The following is a 17,666-nucleotide window of genomic DNA, read 5'->3' as shown; positions in this document are numbered from 1 at the left end:
CACAGTGCCACTTCCGGCTTTTTTCTTTTTGCTTATGTGGTGCTGAGGAATCGAACCCAGGGCCTCAGGCATGCAAGGCAAGTGCTCTACCACTGAGCCATGAACCCCAGACTTCCTTCGGTATAAGACTCCCCCACATCTCTCAAGACATGCAAAATACACCCAGACACCTTAGCATGACATTCCAGGTCTTTCACTGTCCAGAAGGCCTTTGCCAACCTTCCAGGCACCTAATATCCAGTACAGCCCCAGTCCACACTCCTGCTTGTCCATCATGGCACATAGAGGTCCTCTGCCCACTCTGTGCCCACACTCTGTGCCCACACCATGAGAGCTTTCTTCTTCTGAATCCTCATGGTGAACTCCTGCACACTCTTCAACACCCAGCTGAAATGTCACCTCTCTGGATGTCCTCGGGCTGAAACTGATACCCCCTTCTCCACATCTCTTAGGGACCGTCTCACAACTGATCCGCTTCTGTGTGTCCTCTCTCCCATATTGGTGTCCACAGGACATGGAACCCAGACCCGTCACAGGATATGGGGTTCAGACCCAGGAAGTAGGGTTCAGACATGGCTGGGGTCTAGGCACAGGGTTGGGGTCCCAACCCAGGATGTGGGGTGGGACACAGGGTATAAGGTTCAGACTCGGGGTGAAGTGCAGAAGCAGGTTGTGGTGTCCAGCTGCAGGGTGTAGGGATCACATACAAGATTTGGGGTCCAGAGATGAGTTTAGGATTCAGGCACCAGGTGTGTGGCCCAGATTCATCTCTGTGTCTTTCAGAGAATGGGCGGGCAGAAGGGCAGCAGGAGATGGACAGTGGGGAATGGATGACCCCTGGGGCATTAGGAGAGAGCGCAGCGTGGGGCAGAAAGGTTGGGAGGCGGAGCCAGAGGGTGAGAATGGAGGAGCCACAGGAGCAACCAGAGAGCAGGGAGAAGCCAGCCAAGGAAACTGAGGCCTGGGCGTCCGTGGTGGAGAATCTGGGAAGACGGGGGAAGAGTTCAGCCCTTTCTACACATGCAGGGGGATGAGTGGGGAGACAGTGGTCCTGTGTCTCTCCTGAGAGGATGACAGGATTTGGGGCTCAGTGCCCTGGGAGGAGGGAACCCCTAAGTTTCCTGAACCTCATGGGCCACAGCCAATGGTAGAGCTCAGTTGCTGCCCCTCCCCGGCTTAGCCGCCACTCCCCGCCCCGCTCAGCAGGGCGCTCAGCAGCCCAACTCCGGAGCTGGGAGTGAGCTGCCCCGGAGCCCTTGCCCGGTTCCAGCGTGAATCTCACCGCTCGCTGAATCCCAGGGCTAGCTCGGGAAAGTTCCAGGTGAGCCTGGGGAGGAGCGGCTCAGGTCCAGGTGTCTGTGGTCCAGGTGTGCCCTGCCCCTGGGCACTGGAGGTGGGGGAATTTCTTTGGAAGGGAGGGCATCGAGGGAGGAGGTCAAGGTGCCTGGGCCGTCCCTGGAGCCTGGTGGTGGTGGGAAGGACTTCTCATCTGCTCCAGGCTCTTCCTGCTCGCCCCAGCCATTGAAAGTGGGAGCCGGCAGCCCAGTGGGAAAGTGGGAGAGGGCTGAGGCCGGCTGAGCTTAGCAGCTCTGCCAGGGCCTGCCCAGCCAGCTGGGAGCAGCCTGGGGGCTAAGGGCTGGGCCTCCCGGGGAGTTCCTGGGAAGCCAGAGTTCCACCCACCGGAGGCAGGATGGAACAGAGAAGCCGTGACTCACTGCAGGGCCACCCTGATAGAGAGATGAGATGGGTGGGAGAGAGTCACCCCTAATCCCCCTTCACCCCGAACCTACCAGGTGAAGGAGGGAGAGCATACAGACGCACAGGCAGCTCACTGGCACTGGAGCAAAGAGGGCTCTGAGCAAGACCCGGCAGATCACAGAGGGTGGGCTCAGAAACCAGCCTGCTGGAGGGGGGGGGGTTCAAATCCCAACTCTGCCATTTACAAGCTGTGGAGCTGAGCAGTAAGCAACTTGATTGGCAGCTCTTAACTTCCACTTGCCTCATTTGTAAATTGGGAATATCAAAATACTACAGAACTTTCCTAAGGCTGCTGTGAAGGCACAATGTACTGACATATGCCCGACACTATGTAAAAGACGTAGATTGTGCAGGGGTCAGCGGTCAGGAGGACTATGACCTTCCAGCCTGACCCACGATTGGAAGGGTGTAATGACCCCCAAGATACTGTGCCCACAGGCTCTCTGAGGTTCCAGGGTACACAGCAGGGTAAGACCACAGTGTCTGGCTCTCAGCACATCCCTCCCTGAAATCAGAAAACTGGGGTGAGGAAGGTCACACCCCAACACTTCGACCGCATCCCGAGCTGTTCCTTAAAAGGAGGCAAATTGGCTTTTGTGGGTTTCTCATACCAAGTTCACTAGCAGAACATGATCAGAGACTGGTCAGTTCACAACACAGGAAGGGGAAAAGAGTTTTGCAGTCTGGGTTCAGAAAGGCTGCCTACTGCAACCTTCTTTTGTAGAATCACAAAGTGAACTGTATCAGCATGGCTGAGTTAAGAGACCTATTTAACTTTGCCCAACCCAGTACTGGTATTCTCCTTCTTTCTCTCTCTTTCTTTCTCTCCCCACCCCCTTTCTACCCCTTACCCCCACTCTGTATGTGTGTGTTCCTGCCAGTACTCGGTTTGAATTCAGGGGCCTGGTCCCTATCCCTGAGTTTTTTTTCTCTCAAGGTTAGCACTCTACCACTTGATCCACACCTCCACTTCCTACCTTTTTTTTTAATTTATTTATTTATTTTTTATTTGTGAACATCCTGTACAGAGGGGTTACAATTACATGGGCAGGAAAATGCGTACATTTCTTACCAAGCATTGCAGCCTCCTCCTTTGGTTTAACACTTCCTACCTTTTTGAAGTATAAATAAGAATCTTGCGGATTTGTCTACCTGAGCTAGCACTGAACCTCAATCCTCAGATCTCAGTTTCCTGAGTGGCTGGGATTACAGGTGTAAGCCACTGGCATCCTGCTCCAACTTTTCTTGAACACAGAATTCTTTTTCTTTTTCTTTTTTTTTTGCTGGTCATGGGGCCTGAACTCTGGGCCTGGGCACTGTCCCACAGTGCCGCTTCTGGCTTTTTCTGCTTATGTGGTGCTGAGGAATCGAACCCAGGGCCTCATGCATGCAAGGCAAACACTCTACCACTGAGCCACCTTCCCAGCCCTTGAACACAGAATTCTTTTCTCTCATACTATCACTGGCCTGTGAGACAGGATTCCCTGAAACATGGCTTTGGGAAAGGCTGGACAAACTCTAGGAAACCTTTTGTATACAGATAGTGTGTGGCTCACACTTTATCTTTAGGTTAAATTGCCACTGGCCATGCTTCAGGTAAGTCGCACCTAGGCAGAATGCTGCTGGGGATATTTATTTATAAAGCATCAGGTACCTGGAGACTGGAGTTCCAGTCCCCTCTGCAGCCCACTCCCAACCCAGAAAAGGACAGATAGCAGTTTCCTCTTGGGAGGGGTTGCTGACAGGAGAGGAAGAGGGTGGGCTAAAGTGGAAGTGTCCAATGGGTACCTCTCCCCCTACAGGCTCCTGAGAGGAAGGAAAGCTGTCTGGACCAGCCCTCACCCGCCTTTACCTGAGTTCTGCACCTCATGCTTGTGTCACCTCACTTACCTGTTTCCTTGCGGTAGCGCCCAGCGCTTGCATCCACCATGAACTGGAGTGTCTTTGAGGGACTCCTGAGCGGTGTCAACAAATACTCCACAGCCTTTGGCCGCATCTGGCTGTCCCTGGTCTTCATCTTCCGCGTGCTGGTGTACCTGGTGACGGCGGAGCGCGTGTGGAGCGATGACCACAAGGACTTCGACTGTAACACCAGGCAGCCGGGCTGCTCCAACGTCTGCTACGACGAGTTCTTCCCCGTGTCCCACGTGCGCCTCTGGGCCCTGCAGCTCATCCTGGTCACCTGCCCCTCACTGCTCGTGGTCATGCACGTGGCCTACCGCAAAGCTCGGGAGCAGAAGTACCGCGAGGCGGTGGGCGAGGGCGGTGGGTACCTCTACCTGAACCCCGGCAAGAAGCGGGGTGGGCTGTGGTGGACGTACGTCTGCAGCCTGGTGTTCAAGGCCGGTGTGGATATTGCCTTCCTCTATGTGTTTCATTCCTTCTACCCGCAGTACACCCTGCCACCTGTGGTTAAGTGCCACGCGGCCCCGTGTCCCAACGTTGTGGACTGCTTCATCTCCAAGCCCTCGGAAAAGAATATCTTCACTCTCTTCATGGTGGTCACGGCCGCCATCTGCATCCTGCTTAACCTGGTGGAGTTGGCCTACCTGATAGGCAAGCGGTGCCGGGAATGTGTGGCGGCGAGGAAAGCCACGCAGGTCACGTACCTGGGCTCTCCCCCGGACTGCGTCACCCCATCCAGCAAACAAAATGATCTCCTCTCGGGAGACCTCATCTTTCTAGGCTTGGACACTTACCCCCCTCTCTTGCCAGACCTCCCTCGGGAGCACGTGAAGAAAACCATCCTGTGAAGGGCTGCCTGGACTGGACTAGAGGGCAGGGCCTGGATTGGAAGTTTCCAGAAGCTGGGGGGCGGGGGGGGGGAGAGAAGAATCAGTTGGAGACCAGCAGAGGGAAGATTTACACACACACACACACACACACACACACCACTTCCACCTGCCCCAGCTCTTCCCTCTTCTGTAAATGGCAATGCCCAGGACCATCTTGGAGATTAATAAAGGGGAATCGGTTACTGATTCCAGATGCCCTTTGGTTGTGTGGCCTTGGTGACCCTCCTTAGGTCACTGTGTCAATCTCTGTCCCTGGGAAGGGCCAAATTAAACCTGGCTAGATGAAGAGTCCCCACATCCTACCAAAAACGCCCTTCCAGTGCTCCAGGGGGCCGGGCCACTTGCTCCTGCACACAGGCAGCCCTTCACCAGGCAGAAGTTTAGGCCCTTGGTTGCCTACAAGGTCATGATGCCGAGTACATGGGGCATGGGACGTGGGCCTGGAGTGGCAGGTTGCAAGCCCGGTGTCACAGATACTGTGGAAAAGCGACCGGACCCCCTCTGCAAAGTGGGTTCCTTAAAACCCATGAGGACTGAGGAGTGAGGCTGTGAACAGGATGAGCTGGCTGTAATAGGCCTCAGAAATGTTCACCTCTGCTATTAGGAAGTGCTCAATAAATGCCTGTAGGAAATGAGGCAATGGGGCCCCTCCCTGGCTGCCCATTAGCCTTCACCATCCTTGCCAGACCTGGGGGGGGGCACCCTCTGGAGTCACCCCCTAGCTTCCCTGGAGGCCTCCCTCAGAGGCATGGGCACAGAGGGCAGGCAGGAAAACCATGAGCCTGGCCCCATGCCAGCCGGGGTGGCTCATGCTGCCAACTGACATTCCTTGTGTCTAGCAGGGCCTGGAGCGCTGGTCTAGAAAAGCCACAGCCGGCCCATCTCCCTCCTATCCAAACTCCAGTCCCCAGGAAATAAAAAATGCCCAGCAGAGTAGGACACAGCCCTGGGCTGGCCCAACACTGTCTCTTTTCGTAGATGCCAATGGGTGAGGAGCTCAGAGCCCACTGCCAGAGGGAAGGTCAGGAGAGAGGCCTGGAACCCAAGGGGCAGAGGAAATGAGTGCAGGGAACAAGATAGGGGCAACACTACTGGCGCTGGCCTAGGCCAGGGCCTGATGACAGCGGGCTCCAGCCCCCCTGGCTGCAGTCCCACCCACATACCTGCCAGCCCAGCCAGGCTGGAGAAAAGGCGTGGGCTAGGGGAGAAGAGCTGCAGGTGTTTGCTCTGAATATGTGCCCAGGGAAGTCTAACCGCCCGGCCTGCCCCTGCCCTGCCCTGCCCACCCACCCGATCACTCTCGCTTGGCTCATTGGCTCAGAAAGCCCCACCCCACTGGGGAGTAAGGAACAAAAGCTGCCTCCAGGAGGCCCTCGGGCACGCGGGCACACAGGCACACCGGACAGAGAAGCTCAGGGACCGACCGGAGAGTGGCTGTGGGACCCGAGAAGGGTAAGAAGTGGATAGGGCTGAGGACAGCAGGGGATCTCAGGCTGGGAGCTGGGCTTCAGGGCCAGAGCATCCACTAGGGGCCAAGATCCCTGGAGAAACCCCAGGAAAGCTTCAAGGAGGGGAAGAAAGAGCCTGCTGGACTAAAGGGGGCCAGAGAGCCAGAGAAGAATCAGAGAAGGGGAGAAGGGGCATCGGTTCCCTTTTCTTTTGTTTTCTTTTTGTCTAAGACCAGGACTTGAACTCTGTAGCTGACACTTCACTCACTGGCTGGTGTTCTATGACCTGAGCCATGCCTCCAACTGCCTTTTTCCTTCTCTCTCTCTCTCCTCTGCCAGTACTGGAACTTGAACTCAGTCTCTCACAGTCTCCCTTAGCTGTTTTGCTTAGCTGGTGTGTTACTACTTGAGCCATGCCTCCACTTCCAGGTTTTTTGCTGGTTAAACGGAGATTTAAAAAAAAAAAGAGAGAGAGAGTATCACAAGCTTTTCTGCCCAACTGGGTTCTAACTATGATCCTCCTATCTCAAGCTCCTTGAACAAGGAGCTAGGATTTCAGGCATAAACCACTGGTGCCTAGCATCAATTCAGTTTAGCAAACATCCTGGACCAGGCCCAGAGCGGGGTCCTGGAGAGACAGAGGTAAGAGGGATGTAGGCACTAGCAGTATAGCAGAAAGACATGAAGAGACCATTTGAGTACAGGTAACACGCCTGGTCACGGAAGAAGGAAGGGCTTTGGTGAGTGCCCTGGGATACTTGTCTGCAAGGCAGATTGCTGAGTCAGCCGCAACACGAGTTGGGGCTAGGGATGATTGACACTGCAGATAAGGGGGTGTGGAGGCTCAAGTACACAGACAAGGCCTGAAGGAAAAGAGGACAGCTAGTAAGCCATTGCCAAGCAGAGAGGGGGCTGTTCCTGAGAAAGAGAGGCAAGAGAGAGTGAGGAACACCTGGAATCCAGGCCCTGATCCTCCTCAAAGCTGCACTGGTCAGTATTCCAGAGCAACCCACTGTGGTCAAAAGAGGCAACCCCGGGACTCCAGCAGCAGTACACAGGGACAGGTCCAAATAGCTTCTGCTTAGTTCTGGAAGGAATGCCTGAGAAACTTCCTGGAGCCCTAACTCTAATCCTGACACTGGACCCAGAGAGGAGAAAGGTGGGAGATTGTTCTAGAATCTACCTGGGGACAGGTGTGGATGCACCCTCCAAAGGGCTCAGCTCAGGCAGAAGAAGCTGATGGCCAACCATTGAGGATAACCGCCCCTCCCCCATCCACCCCTCTGCCCTGGGTCCAGCCTCACTGGTCCATGAAAGATCAGATCATCCAGTCTCTTAGAAATTGAGGGGGGGGAGGTGTTAGCCAGGAGTCGGTGGCTCATGCCTATAATCCTAGCTATTCAGGAGGCTGAGATCTGAGGATTGCCGCTCAAAGCCAGCCCAGGCAGGAAAGTCTGTGAGCCTCTTATCTCCAATAAACCACCAGAAAACTGAAAGTGGCCTTATGGCTCAAGTGGTAGAGTGCTTGCCTTGAGCTGAAGAGCTGGGGGACAGCACCCCAGCCCAGAGTTCAAGCCCCCTGACTGACCAAAAAAAGAAAAAGAAAAAGAAATTGGGGAGGTGGGGGCCGCTAAGGCTAACATGTTGGGTTAAGAGAGACTGGCTGGGGCTGGGAAGGTGGCTCAGTGGTAGAGTGCTTGCCTTGCATGCCTGAGGCTCTGGGTTTGATTCCTCAGCATCACATAAGCAGAAAAAGCCATAAGTGGCACTGTGGCTCAAGTGGTAGAGCGCTAGCCTTGAGCTGAAGAGGTGAGGGACAGTGCCCAGGCCCAGAGTTCAGGCCCCGAAAGAGAGAGACAGAGACAGAGACAGAGAGAGACCTGTGGCATGACCACACAGGACAATCAATTGTCTTCCCCTGTGCTTATTACTTTGTAGAATAAAATACACCTTCATTTGGGGAGCTGAAGACCAAGGTTCAAGACCAGCTCTGCTACTTCCAGCTGTGGGGCCTTGGGCAGGTGCCTCTGGGCTTTAGTTCCTTTCCCTGTGCAATGGGGGGCAGGGGCAGCCCCTCCCACTCCCAGACACTGTGAGTGAGCACAGCATGGCCCCACGGTGAGGCCACACATTTACCAACTACGCAATACTTAAGGGTGCCCATTTCCAGGCTCTCCCAGACCTGAGTGGGTGCCACCCACTCAGGCATCCACCTGAGCACATCCACGTGAGTCACCGAGAACTCGGCCAGCATGAACTGGGCATTTCTGCAGGGCATCCTGAGCGGTGTGAACAAGTACTCCACAGCCCTGGGCCGCATCTGGCTGTCGGTGGTGTTCATCTTCCGCGTGCTGGTGTATGTGGTGGCAGCAGAGGATGTGTGGGACGATGAGCAGAAGGACTTTATCTGCAACACCAAGCAGCCGGGCTGCCCGAATGTCTGCTACGACGAGTTCTTCCCCGTGTCCCACGTGCGCCTCTGGGCCCTGCAGCTCATCCTGGTCACCTGCCCCTCGCTGCTTGTGGTCATGCACGTGGCCTACCGGGAGGAGCGAGAGCGCAAGCACCGGGAGAAACACGGGCCCAACGCACCATCGCTGTACAACAACCTGAGCAAGAAGCGGGGCGGGCTCTGGTGGACCTATTTGTTGAGTCTCATCTTCAAGGCCGCTGTGGATTCGGGCTTCCTCTACATTTTCCACCATCTCTACCGAGATTATGACATGCCACGTGTGGTGGCCTGCTCTGTGGATCCCTGTCCCCACACGGTGGACTGCTATATCTCCCGGCCCACGGAGAAGAAAGTCTTTACCTACTTCATGGTGGCCACGGCGGTCATCTGCATTCTACTCAACCTCAGCGAAGTCACCTACCTGGTGGGCAAGAGGTGCATGGAGCTCCTGGGCCCCAGGCGCCGGAAGTCTCGGCATAGGCACCACCTCCCTGACACCTGCCCCCCGTATGTGATCTCCCAGGGGGGCCACCCCCACGAAGGGAGCTCTGCCCTAGTGAAGGCCAGCTCGGCCACCATGGAAGCAGGTGGGTATCCATAACCTGCAGCAGAATCAGCAGGTAGGGTCACCCTGTTCCCTGCCTGTCCCAAGGCCACCACCCCGTACAGGGGCAAAAGTGGGCTGATCTTCCCCTGGTGAGCAGGAAGGGACTGTGGGGACTCCAGCCTACTTGGTGTCCAGTCTGCAATGAAGGGTGACAGTGCGTCTGTGGGTCCTGAGCCTCCGTGGACTTGATGGCTGGTGGGAATTTTATAAACAGCAATAGGGTGAGTCGGAACCCTTAATAAATATGATTTTCTCCCCCCAGTTCTTTGCAGGCCAGGTGGTGAATGAATGGGGGGTAGGCAAGTACAAGGGTTCGAATGGGTACCTCAAAAGGGTCTGAGCCCCAGAACCTCAGATCCTATCACTCCAGACCTCCCCCCATACGCACATACAAAGTCTCCAACAACCTCACCTGGTGTACCACCAGCACAAGGAGAAGAATGACCAAAGGCAGGAGCTACACCAGGGCCCTGTAGCCCTGCAGCCAGCTGGCCAAGACAAAAGGACAGGGAGCCTTGGAGACTCCTGTGTCCAGCAGGAGCTGGTCCCCAGTGAGTGTCTGGCATATGAATGCAACACTGGGGCTCCCTCCCTGCTCCCAGCTCCCCAAACACTGTAATAGGCAGAACCCTAGTAAGGGAGTCTCTCTGAGGGAAGGGAAACAGTGCAGACAGCAAGCTAGGGATGGGACTTCCAGAGTGACTCTGACTCACCCGTACCTCATATCTGTGGAATTTCCCCCCTGTTCACTGAGACACATTCCTCCCCTGCCCCTACCACTGTTCTGACCTGACCCAACCCCCAAACCATGCCTTCAGCCTGGACCTGCCCCTGAGTCTCTGGGAGAGCCACAGGCATCTCAATGGCATCCAACTGACCCTGTCTCTTCCCCTAAGCCTGCCCCCCCCCACACACACAGGTGTGTGCATGCACACATGCACATCCCAGAAGTGTACTGATATCCCCCATCTGTCCAAGCTGAAAGCTGGTCTGGCACCCTCATTCCCTTCCCTCCCTCAGCCCCTCACACCCCACATCTCAATACAGTACCAAACCCCCGTACTCATTCCAGCATCTAAAGCCTGTTCCCAGCCTTCCATCTACCTTCTCACCAGGCCTCTCCAATCACAGGATGGAGTGATTAACCTGTCCCCAGATCTGACCACATCTTGGTTCCTGCACCCCCTTTTCCAAACCCCGAGGTCTCCAATCTCAGCAACCACTGAACCCCCATCTCCAGTTTCCTCCCTCCACTTACCACCAATAATACCTTGGGGCTTGTGGTTCCCCAGACACACAGGCCATACTGTGGCATGCCTATGGCCTCTATCATGCTGTCCCCTCTAACCTGGAATGTCCTTCCTAGCTCCTCTGAGACCTGTCCTCAACAGGACAGCCTGCGTGCCACCTGTATGCCAGCCTAGCTCATGCCTCTCCTCTGTCCTTCTCTCCTCCAAATTGAAATGGCCAGTTTTCCTGAGTGCCTCTCCACAGCCTGTGAGCCCTTCAAGGGCAGGACACTGAGTCACCCAGCACTTGTAGACTTCAATAAATGTTTGCTAGCTGAGTAAATGGGCTGTGAGCTGCCTGGGGGGAGGAACGTGTCATGTTTATCTGAACCTTCAGCCACACCTAGCCCAGGAGCTCAGCAACATAGTTTTTCCTTTGTTTGGGTTGTTGTGAACTAAATCCAGCATAAAATTCTTAATGGGAAACACTCCATGTCCTGATTGCTGGACAAGATCTGAGAGTCACATCTCCGGTCACGAGTCCTGAGAGCAGAGCCGGGGGCAGGGGTTCAGTGCTGTGAAGCTGGACCAGGGAAGCTGGACCGGTGGGACTGGGCTGAGCTCAGGGTACAACTCTGAGCTGGAACCCTGTGAGGCAGGGAGTGGGGATCATAAAAAATTCCAGCACAGAGTTGTCCCATCCTGGAGACATGCCCTGGGCCGTTGAACTCTCCTATTAGGGCAGGAGGGCTGGCCAGCAGGAAGGATCATTTCTTCAGTCAATCAAGATCATTTCTTCAGGAGCAACTATAACCTATGAACAGCTAATATCCACTGCAACAGGTGTCCCCAGGAAAGGGGACACGGTCAGGGCAGTGCTACCATACACCACCTACCACACGCTGAACTTGCAACTGCAAGAGACAAAAATGGCTCAGATCACCAATCCCAGAATAGGGTGACCTTCTTGACCAACCGGTGTGGCCCCACACTGCTCAGAAAACGGCAGTGTCCACATCTAAGTCAGATCACCAGTCCCAACAATGCCCTTAAGAGTCTAAAAGCCTCCCTATGGGTGACTGTTGGGTCTAGAGTGTGCTGTCACCCCCAGACTGACCACCCCCCAGGGTGTCCTGTCCATGGTCATGTTCAGACGTCCTGAGCCATGAGCCAGACCGAGGTCAAACACCATCTCACCAGCCCAAGGCCTCCACAGGGGGCTGAGGCTAGCCCTGGCCACACTTCAGCCTTCACGCTGACTCATCCTCAGTTCCCGTGGTTCGCTCTGCCATTCAGGTCCCATCCTTTCCTTCCCACCTCCCACCCCCTCACCCAACCCCATCCCACCCTAGGAAATCCCCACTTGCTGCTGCGTCTGCCATCTTCCTCTTCTGCCCTCTGCCCTGCTCTATCAGTGCCACCCACCTCTCACTCATTCCAGACTGAGCCATGGTCAAAGACCTCCTGGTATTCCCCCTAACCAGTCAACACCGGAGCCACCTGAGTATCACCCTCATCTCTATGTTCCATTCTTTCTCAATGTCACCCCCCACCTCTACAGCCATCCACTAGTTTAAGTTGACAAATATTGTTGATTTTTGTTTTGTTTGCTTTGTGGTTTAGAGGGTATTGTTGTTGGGTTTTTTGTTTTGTGGTACTAGTCCTAGGGCTTGAACTCAAGGCCTGGGCACTGTCCCTTAGCTTTTTTACTCAAGGCTGGCGGTCTACCACTTGAGCCACAGTTCCACTTCCAGCTTTTTGGTGCTTAATTAGAGGTAAGAGTCTTCCTACCTGGGCTGGCTTTGAACCTCAACTCTCAGATCTCAGCCTCTTCAGTAGCTAGGATTACAGGCGTGAACCATCAGCACCCAGAGATTTGAAGTTTTTAAATTTTTTTTTCTTTTGTCAGTCATGGGGCTTGAACTTGGGGCCTGGGTGCTGTCCCTGAGTGATAGATTAATAGACTTTGCCAGAGAACCACGCAGACAAACAAAGGTTTGTACAGAGAACAAACAAAGGTTTATTGCCGGAAGAGGGACTGGCAAGACCCCTTCTCAAAAGGGAGGAGAGAGACGCAGCATCAGCTATTGTCTGGGGTGACCTATTGAACCTAGGAGGTTTAGGAGGGGCTAGAAGGGCCTAGGAGGTGAAGACCCTGGTATGGACATGAGGGCCAGGAGCTTCATCATGGTGGACTAGGATTTATGGCTGCTGTCCAAATGGTAGATAAGGGTCCTACAGCTGCCCAGACCTGAAGGGCACTCTAAAGGGCTCCTGTTGCCTTATATGGTGGTAGCTGCCCCAAAGAAGTGCCATCCCAAGGTAAAGGGGGTTGGAGGGTATTTACTGCCTTTACTAAATGGGCCTAGTGTTGCCTAGGAAGGGAGCGTGCCAAGCCGTAGAGAGGGGAAGGGAGCTCATTTTGCTAACACTGAGTTTTTTCACTCAAGGCTAGCACTCTACCACTTTGAGTCACTTCCTCTTTTCTAGTGGCTAATTACAGATTAGACTTTCCTGCCCAGTCTGGCTTTGAACCATGATCCTCAGATCTCAGCCTCCTGAGTAGCTAGATTTACAGGCGTGAGCCACCAGTGCCCAGCTAAAGTTTTTGTTTTTGTTTTTTATAGTTAACAAACATTAACTGTACAGGGAGAGGGGGTTATTGTGACATTTCTATACCTGCATATGAAGTCTTCACCAGCCTCACCTCTCTGTCAATCTCTTAGCCTCTTCTTCCCCTTCCCCCCCAGCTTCTTAAAACAATTTCAATTAACTCCCCCCATCAAAAAAAAGAGGGGGGCTGGGAAAGTGGCTAGAAATTGTTAGTCTCGGTGGAAATTCAATGAAAGATTTGTTTATTTCTTTGCTTGTTTGCTTTGGGATATCATCTCACTAGGTGGCCCAGGCTGGCCTTGAAGTTGCAATCTTCCTGCTCTGTCCAGCCTTCAGAGTGCTGGGGTTATAGGAATGCACTACCACACCCAGCTTGATTGCTTACTTTTGTGTGAAAGCCCCATACTGGGTGCTGAGAAGAATCCAACCTGGTTCCTGGCCTCCGGGAGCATACATCCTAGACAAAATGGCAGACATCTCCAAACTTGGGGCACGCTGGGGAGCCACAGGGCACTAGAAAGAGAGGAGGGAGGACCTGACATCAGGCATCCAGGAAGGAGCTCTGAGATCTCTTACAGAAAACTGGAGGATTTCATCAAGCCAGGGAGGTGGGTGGGAGGGGATAGCATATATAAAAGGGTACCAAATCTAACGACAAAGGCTGAAGGAAATCCAAGCCTCCAGGTCAGACAAAGGTCCTGGTGACCTTTGTCACCCGGATAAAGTGGACTGGGGGCAGATTGTGCAACGCTCTCTTTGTAAATCCTTATCAATGATTTTGGACTGAATCCTGAACACAATGGCAAGGCACTGGAAAGATTTAGCTCAGCAGGGTTGCCTACGTGGCCTCGTGGAAGGAACCGAGGCAGGGCTACCAGTTTGAACTTTGATGCAATTGGAGTAAGAAATCTGGACATCCTGAACAGCGGAGGGTGTGCCCGGAGCAGATGGAAAGAAGTAGCTGGATTTAAGAAATGTTTACGAGATAGATTCAATCTCAAGATTCTGTGACTTGGTTGGGTGTGGGATGAAATAGAGGTGGGAATCAAAGTGACACCCAGGTTTCCTGGCTCTAGCTTGCAGTGCCATTTACCAAGTTGGAAATCAGTAGAGGAGCAGGTTTAAAGTAGATGTGAGGATTTCAGTTTCAGGCATGTTCAGACTGAGATGCAAATAAGATACCCTGCTTAGTCCCTCTCCCTCAAGGACTGTCTTAGCCAATAGCTCTCTCCTTTCTACTGCTACATTTCTTTTTTCTTACCAGTCATAGGGCCTGGACTCTGGGCTTGGGAGCTTCAGCTCAAGGCTAGCACTCTACCACTGGAGCCACAGCGCCACTTCCAGCTTTTTCTGCTTATGTGGTGCTGAGGAATGGAACCCAGGGCCTCATGCTTGCAAGGCAAGCACTCTACCACTGAGCCACCTTCCGAACCTCCTCCCCTTTTATTAATAAGGAGAGTTAATTGAAAATAAGAGTCTCATGGACTTCCCTATCAGAGCTAACTTTGAACCATGATCCTTAGATCTCAGTCTCTTAAGTAGCTAGAATTACAGGTGTGAGCCACTAACACCCAACTACTTATTCTGGGTGTCTTTACAGTAGCCCCCTCGCCTTTTTGTTCCTTGACCTCCTTTCTTCCAGTAAGCCTTTTCTCCACCCACCAACCCTCCCACATGGGTCCTACACCCAGACTTGTCTGCTCACGTCTGGATCATCAGCTAGCCATCCAGTTCACTCACCCTTGTTTCTCCTCCAGCAGTCTTTCTATCCCAACTATTGACCCCCGCTGTTCATTGCCTGTAGGGAAAACGAAGGCGAATGAAAAAGGAATAGGCCAGGCTCAACTGTCAACAAGCAAGGACTGTTTATTGAGGAACCACGAGGGACACAGACCTTCGCGTGGGTTGGGAGGTTGTGCCAGGGACTGGGTTGTGGGGTGGGCTTGTGTAGATCTTAACAAGGAAGCAGAGAATAAAAAATGGGCTATGATTTCTTGGAGGCCAAGGGTGATATCTTTGGCCAGGTCCGCAGTGGAATGCTGGGGTGTGGGGGCTATTGTCTCCTGGAAGCCAAGGTCGGAATGACCTGCCTGTAGACAAGCACGTGAGCACACACCTGTGCTTTGCTTGACCCTGGGGAATAAGGCAGGACTCAGACCTTCGTATTCCATCTTTAGATGCATAGAAAGATTGGGCCTAGAGGGGAGAGGCAGATCCTTCATTGCCTATTACCCCCTTCACAGCCTCCCTTCCTCCCTCTCCCCCTGAGACCCCACGGGCCTCAGATAACCCCCAGCTTGTAGATGCCCCCACCCCCTTGCCTCTGTATGCCTCTCTAACACTCACCCGGTAAGACCGGCTCTGATAGCAAATTAAGACTAATTAGAACCACACAGACATCCAGGTACAGAGAACAAACGAAGGTTTATTGCCAGAAAAGACCCCTTCTCACAAGGGAGAAGTGAGAAGAAGCCCCGGCTATTGTCTGGGAGTGACCTATATAACCTAGGAGGTTTAGGAGGGGCTAGAAGGGGCTAGGAGGTGGAGACCCTGGTGTGGACGTGTGGGCCAGGGGCTTTATCATGGCAGACAAGGATTTATAGCTGCTATCCAAATAGTAGGTAAGGGGTCCTGCAGCTGCCCAGACCTGAAGGTCCCTCTAAGGGGCTTTTGTTGCCTTTTGTAGTGGTAGCTGCCCCAGAGAAGTGCCATCCCAAGGTAAAGGGGGTTGGAAGCTGATTATTTGCTGCCTTTACTAAATGGGCCTGGTGTTGCCTAGGAAGGGAGCGTGCTAAGCTGTGGAGAAGGGAAGGATGGACTAAGCTATGGGAAGGGACTCATTTCACTAACAGGCTCCATGCAGCACTCATTCCTGGGCACCTGAGAATCACACAACCAAATGACTCGTCTCCATTTAAACTTCAGACTCCAAAGCTCAAGTGAGCACTCAGCATCAAGAAATTCTATATTTTTACCACAATGTGACTGTATCCTCTGGCTTCAAAATGCCTGCCCACATTCTCCCAGTCCTCCATTTTAGTGAGAAGCCAGGCATCCCACACCTCTGGGGAGTGGGGCAGTAGCTAGCTCAGCCCACCACACCTGGCCACTTCCCAGGCTAAGCACCTGTGCACCCTGCCTCCTCCTCAGGACCCAGGCCAAAGTACCCCTGATCTGTGACAGACCTGACATTCATGTTGTATGGCAACTCTAGGAATTCAGTTGTGAGAAAACAGAGAAGCCACATTTTGGGAGGTCGAATCGGGAGTCTTTAGTCGAAAGCCATTGGCTGCAGGTGGACTTCTGTCTCAAAGACCAGCAGCCCAGACTGGAGCGAGCACAACACTTCTAAAGGGAAAAAAAAAAGAAAGAAAGAAAAAAGAAAACATGTTGGGGTAGATACCAAGCCTTAACAAAAATGTTATACATAAAACAAAGTAAGCTAGATGAGGATGCTTATTCCTAATAAAAGTGTTACACACAGGCAGAGCAGACTACCCAGGGGAACTATCGGGGCCACCAGGACCCCAATTATCTAGAGGGAACATGAGTTTCTGGGAGCCCAACAACTCATGACATAATTTGCAACCCAGAGAATGTCCTCTATCACTCTAGAGTTCTCAGAGTCCCATCTTCTATTAACTTTTCCTTTTTGTTGTTGTTGTTTTTTTTTGGGGGGGAATCCTGTCAGGGGGCCTGAACTCTGGGCCTGGGCACTGTCCCTCAGCTCTTCAGCTCAAGGCTAGTGCTTTACCACTTGAGCCACAGCGCCACTTCCGGCTTTTTTCATTTTGCTTATGTGGTGCTGAGGAATCGAACCCAGGGCCTCAGGCATGCAAGGCAAGCGCTCTACCACTGAGCCACCTTCCCAGCCCTTCTATTAACTTAAGATGCCAAGATCCATTACTTAGATCCAGGATCCATATTTCACCAGGACGTGGGACCTGTCCCACATTTTCCCTTTCTACGAATGCTATAATAGTTGTTTTGTTTTTCTTTTTCCTCTTTAAATTCTCTCTTGATGGGAGTAGACTGGGCTAACAAGAAGGATTATGAAAGGGCTGGGAAGGTGGTTCAGTGGTAGAGCGCTTGCCTTGCATGCCTGAGGCCCTGGGTTCGATTCCTCAGCACCACATAAGCAAAAAGAAAAAAGCCGGAAGTGGCACTGTGGCTTAAGTGGTAGAGCGCTAGCCTTGAGCTGAAGAGCTGAGGGACAGCACCCAGGCCCAGAGTTCAGGCCCCACCACCGGACCCCCCCCAAAAAAAGGATATGAAAGAGGCTGAAGACTGGATAGATTATTTCAACTATTAACTGAACTTTACCTTGTTGAAATTGTTTAGGACAGGAGAGGATGGGGCAGGGAAGTGACAGAGGGGATGAGATGGGTAGAATAGATTGTCACATATGCAGAAGTGTAACACACGCACCTGTATAACCAACTAAGCTAATGTAAAACATTCTCCTGACATCACATCTTCTCCAGCTACCTATCCTATGGAAAAGACCAAAATTCTCAAACATACTTCTGTCCATATGGAACACCCATACTTCTCTTCCACCCTTCTCTACCTGTTCTTTTCCACTGATGCTTCTCAATCAATACTACATCATATATATTTCGGATCCATCATTCTCCATCCTTGTTTCTTTCTTCTTTTCTTTTTTTTTGGTCGGTCATGGGGTTTGAACTCTGGGCCTGGGCGCTGTCCCTCAGCTCTTCAGCTCAAAGCTAGCACTCTACCACTCGAGCCACAGCGCCACTT

At 52.9% G+C, this 17,666-nt stretch overlaps 2 protein-coding genes across 3 annotated transcripts; both read left to right on the top strand.

Annotated features, from left to right (window-relative positions):
* The first annotated feature begins 3,686 nt into the window (after window positions 1-3,686).
* Gjb5 (gap junction protein, beta 5, 31.1kDa) lies at window positions 3,687-4,511 on the top strand. The gene has a single exon (XM_013020550.1). It carries the CDS (start codon window positions 3,687-3,689, stop codon window positions 4,509-4,511), a length of 825 nt encoding a protein of 274 aa, XP_012876004.1.
* Window positions 4,512-5,935: 1,424 nt separating this feature from the next.
* Window positions 5,936-9,343, top strand: Gjb4 (gap junction protein, beta 4, 30.3kDa). 2 transcript variants are annotated; one of them, XM_013020551.1, is made up of 2 exons: window positions 5,936-6,005; window positions 7,940-9,343. In XM_013020551.1, exon 2 carries the CDS (start codon window positions 8,254-8,256, stop codon window positions 9,052-9,054), a length of 801 nt encoding a protein of 266 aa, XP_012876005.1. In that variant the 5' UTR covers window positions 5,936-6,005; window positions 7,940-8,253; the 3' UTR covers window positions 9,055-9,343. The 2 variants fall into 2 exon arrangements, with proteins under 2 accessions (XP_012876005.1, XP_012876006.1); XM_013020552.1 differs by lacking the exon at window positions 5,936-6,005 and adding an exon at window positions 7,128-7,160.
* Window positions 9,344-17,666: the final 8,323 nt, after the last annotated feature.

The sequence above is a fragment of the Dipodomys ordii genome, unplaced genomic scaffold (assembly GCF_000151885.1).
Source record: "Dipodomys ordii isolate 6190 unplaced genomic scaffold, Dord_2.0 Scaffold51, whole genome shotgun sequence".
In the NCBI taxonomy this organism is placed as follows: Eukaryota; Metazoa; Chordata; class Mammalia; order Rodentia; family Heteromyidae; genus Dipodomys; species Dipodomys ordii.
The sequence above is the reverse complement of the archived record's forward strand: the minus strand, read 5'-3'. Positions and strand labels throughout refer to the sequence as shown.

Bases quoted from the DNA above. Each gene is read 5' to 3' on its own strand.
- Gjb5 (XM_013020550.1), top strand. From the start codon at position 3,687: ATGAACTGGAGTGTCTTTGAGGGACTCCTGAGCGGTGTCAACAAATAC.
- Gjb4 (XM_013020551.1), top strand. From the start codon at position 8,254: ATGAACTGGGCATTTCTGCAGGGCATCCTGAGCGGTGTGAACAAGTAC.